Source organism: Eschscholzia californica, unplaced genomic scaffold (assembly GCF_041429995.1).
Source record: "Eschscholzia californica isolate CP2 unplaced genomic scaffold, dmEscCali1.0.p SCAF_4, whole genome shotgun sequence".
NCBI lineage: Eukaryota > Viridiplantae > Streptophyta > Magnoliopsida > Ranunculales > Papaveraceae > Eschscholzia > Eschscholzia californica.
In genome coordinates this window covers 37,764,880-37,769,042 of record NW_028238461.1, presented here as the reverse complement: position 1 = coordinate 37,769,042, position 4,163 = coordinate 37,764,880, and the positions used below count along the sequence as shown (strand labels likewise).

The window sequence follows — 4,163 nt, the reverse complement described above, 5'->3', positions numbered from 1 at the left end:
GACATAAACAACCTTTGACTATTTAAGAAATTACTAAAAAGTTTGAAATTGTATTTTCTAGAAATTTTTCTGATTGATCTTTATCAAACTTCTAACTGAGCTGCTTTATTATATAAGATTTTTTTTATCGCTCTTCCATTATGTCCGAGAGGCGTGTGGACATGAACACTTAAGAGTTGCTCCACTGCTATCAAGAAATTTGGTAAAAGTGGACAATTATTATATATGGAAGTGTTTGATGTTATAAAACAATGTAGCGTTGAGATGCTTAAAGCAATTCATTGATTTTGGATCCTAAAACTTCAAACCACAAGTTCTTTAAAAGAGAATTTTGAAAGGAAAACGTGTTACCTACTTCAGTGATATGTTATTATTATTACTGCTCTTCCATCATGTTGATAAACACTAACTACCTAACTCAAATTCTTACAAGAAAGGACCTAAAACCCAACTACATTATTTATACCTTACTAAACCAAATTTAATAAACCTAATCTACCTCTTTAAGGAATCGAACTTGTGACCTCAAGATTTTGGGAATTCATGTCAAAATTATCCCCACTCTAATAAACCACCTCTACCCAAATCCAACCATTCCTGGATTTGGAAGTCCAGTCACAAACAGTTCAACCACGTCAATAGTATTATCTTCTAGGAGGTCAACCCTGGTACTAATATTAATATCTGGCACGATTATTGGATCCCAGACCACCCCCCACCAATTCCTAACCTCATGAATAGTAACCTTATTTGGGTGACCAAACTCATTAATAACAACGAGATGAATATGAATTTAATTAACAATTGTTTCACTAATGAGATACGAAATGCGATCCTTAGCATCAACTTGCAGGAAAACAGCGAAGATACAACTAGGTGGCCTTTAACCAAATTAGGAAAATATTCAATCAGCTCGATGTACCACAACCTCAGGATGATCAGGTATAGTAATCAGCTTACTTCGATTGAATGGCTTTTTATCTGGAATATTAACACGACACCTAGGATAAAACTTTTTCTTTGGAAATGTTGCACGAACAGTCTACAAGTCAGAGACAAAATCGGGAAGTACACTGGAAATAACTATATCTGTCCAATTGTAACATGAATGAAACTATCGATCATACTTTATTACACTGTGCTTATGCTAAATTTATATGGTTCTATTTTGTTGTGGTTACTAACACTGTTAAAGAATGGATTCTACAATTGAAAGATCTAGGTGACGATTAAACTAATCATTATGCTAAAATCTTATGGTTGATTTGGAAGGCCAGACGCGAGAATTATTTCTCTGTACAAAAACTAACGCCTACACAAATTATTAATAAAATCAAAATGACAATCAAACCACTGAAAGTAGATAGGTACCAAGGAAACACAAAAATATCAACATCCATGGAGACCACCAACAGATCCATACTTCAAAATAAATATATACGCATCGTTTACGAGTCATCATATGTTTAACGCTAGCTAACCAGGATCATATGCATGAACTAATAATGAACTAGAAACTGAAAGTAGAATACCTGGATTCGCTTTCCCACGAACTAGATTCCAATGACTTTATCCCGAAGAAGATGAGAGCTCCAATTGTCGCTCCTCTACTTGAAACACCCGAGTAAATAACTTGACCTCCCTTCTTTGTTGTCTGCTAGAACTCCATTGAAGGTTGAGAAGAAGAACCATTCCTCTTTTGACTAATTAGATAGATTGAGAGTTTTTTTCTCTAAAACCCTCTCTCTCCACTTAGCTGTATATTGTGACAGAGAAGCTGTTTTCTCTTGAGAAAAATTCAACCCTTTTTCTGAACTCTAATGAGCCTTATATAGAGAAACCCTAATAGGAGTCTCACTCAATAATGATAGGGTTCATGTAATTTCAGGATCTATACCATACTACATGCAAACAGAAATAATTCGTCTCTAGAGTTAATGAGTCGTTGTGAAAAACAAAACAAGAAAACAAACAATTTTTCATTATCTTTTCAGAAAAAAAATGTAACAAGTTAAATGTATTAAATTTACGAAAGAGTGTCGCAATATTTAGGTGTAAATTTTGTAGGGCTTAAGTTAACTACTGTATATGTTTCCATTTTTGGTTGAATGAATAGTGGATAGTGTGTGTTTAAGAGATTGATCTCATTTTTCTTTTTTGTTTGTGGTATCATTTTGTGTATTAATTTTCTTAGCATTTTGATTTGAAGAAGATTTTAGATAACTTCATTCAAGAATCAATCTTTGTAAATGTAAATGTTTATGACATAAATGGATTGGAATCATTAGGTTTGCTTGAAAGAGGGTGGATGTTTAGAAATTTTTAGTTTTCTAACCTATGAAATTTTGTACTCAAGAAACTTTTCTTGTTTCTCAAAAACATCAACCATATTTAGTGTTACCTACAACTAATATTACTTTTGTATTGTGCACGAATATTTTTTATGAGAACTTGTGTAAATATTACTTTTGTATTGTGTACGAATATTTTTTATGAGAACTTGTGTACGAATGTGGACGCCAAAAAACTGAGAAACTCAAAACCCTTCATGTAAATCTAATTCCACTTGAGCATGTAGGTACCTGAAGAAGCCCTAGGACGAGAATTACACAGCCAACTCCATGAAATAAGTGGGATGGTTTTGGGTTTAGAGGCGCAACCTGCCTTCCTGTTTGAGTCCGACTACCTTGTGCTAGGCTAATGGTATTCGAACAAATACCCTCTCTTGTACCCGCCCATTTGTCAAATCAAACTTACCGGCCTGACCTGACAGTCTTTTATATGTAGTATATGGACGTACTTAAATTTCCATTCACAAAGGAGACCAAATTTTACTCTCACCGTAAGAAGAAGGACAAACAGGAAGTTGGTCATCAAAGTGGAGAAAACCGTTCAAAATAAATTGAGTTTATCGAATTGTTAAAATTTAATGAATATCGTCTGGAATACATTTCAACTTAGATTAGTTCTATATTCAATTATAACCTCCAATAGATTCAACCTGCCCCTCCAATTAGTATGACCTCAATATTTGTGTTTATAGCTAAACGAAAAGGAAACAAAACTTAAAAAAGTTAATCTCTCATATTAATAGTATTTCTCAGAAAGCACAATGGGTTTCTGCCAACATTTGCATCAAATCAATGAAAGGAAACAAAACTTAAAAAATCATTCTAAACATGTTTAGATTGACATTAATTTTCACTAGTATGTCAAGTCATTGACTTGGAGCAGGAGCACCAATACTACTAACATCAGGGGTAGGTGGAGTTGGTGATGTTGCATCTCCTTGATCAGTGGGTGGTGGTGGTGGTGATGAAACTCCTCCGCTTCCACTTATGGTAGCACAGTAGTTCTTGAGAAATGGAGGAAATAAAGAGTTAAAAGGTGGTAAAAACCCTGAGAACATCTTGGGGATGCAATTCTCACTAATGTCACTAATTGCTTTGCAACAAGCTGGGCCTAATTTAATAAAACCTCCAAGAAAAGAGTTCAAAATCTCGAGCTCACAACCTTCAATACTCTTAATAGTCGACCAACATCGTTCAATAGCTGGATCAATAGTCGTGTGTGGAATCCAAGGCCATAACAATGTCTCCCCTCGAACTTCTGCAGGTTGGGTATCGGCTAGTCCAGGTGTAGCCGATGACACCACAATCAAAAGGAGCACAAAAATTTGTCCTACCTTACTCATCATCTTCTTGTTATTCTTATTCTCTTCTTGTTTATGGTAATAGATTACCTTGAGTGTACTTATATATGGAGTCGAGACATTTGAAACTGTTCTTAGTATTTAATTTACTTGTGTTTTGAACATCAGTTTTTTATCCTTAGGTTTTAATTCATTTTATAGGTAACTGCAAGAAAGTAAAATTTGTTTGTGAAGATCCACAAGAATTTATGATCATAAATGAAAATAATTGATGCTATCTACAAGAAATTTTATTTATCAGGTTATGTTACCCTGATAAATAAAATGTTAACCCCTAACAAAATTGGGTCAAAGGTGTACGTCCAAATTTTAGAGTATATGGGGGAAACCACATCCATAACTTCTCAACAAAAAAAAAAAAAAAACAAAAAAAAAAAACCACATCCATACTGTTAAGGCCTTTGTGAGAAGGCTAATGCCAAGGAGAGCACATTTGGTGGATATGTGGCTT

General features: G+C 34.2%; 1 protein-coding gene across 1 annotated transcript in view; it reads right to left on the bottom strand.

Moving 5' to 3' along the window:
- Window positions 1–3,694, bottom strand: part of LOC147544479 (uncharacterized) — a 7,133-nt gene extending 3,439 nt beyond the window's left edge. The window contains exon 1 of the mRNA XM_086635714.1: window positions 3,226–3,694. Within this exon, the coding sequence (XP_086491840.1) occupies window positions 3,226–3,694 (469 nt within the window). The remainder of the gene's footprint in view (window positions 1–3,225) is intronic.
- Window positions 3,695–4,163: the final 469 nt, after the last annotated feature.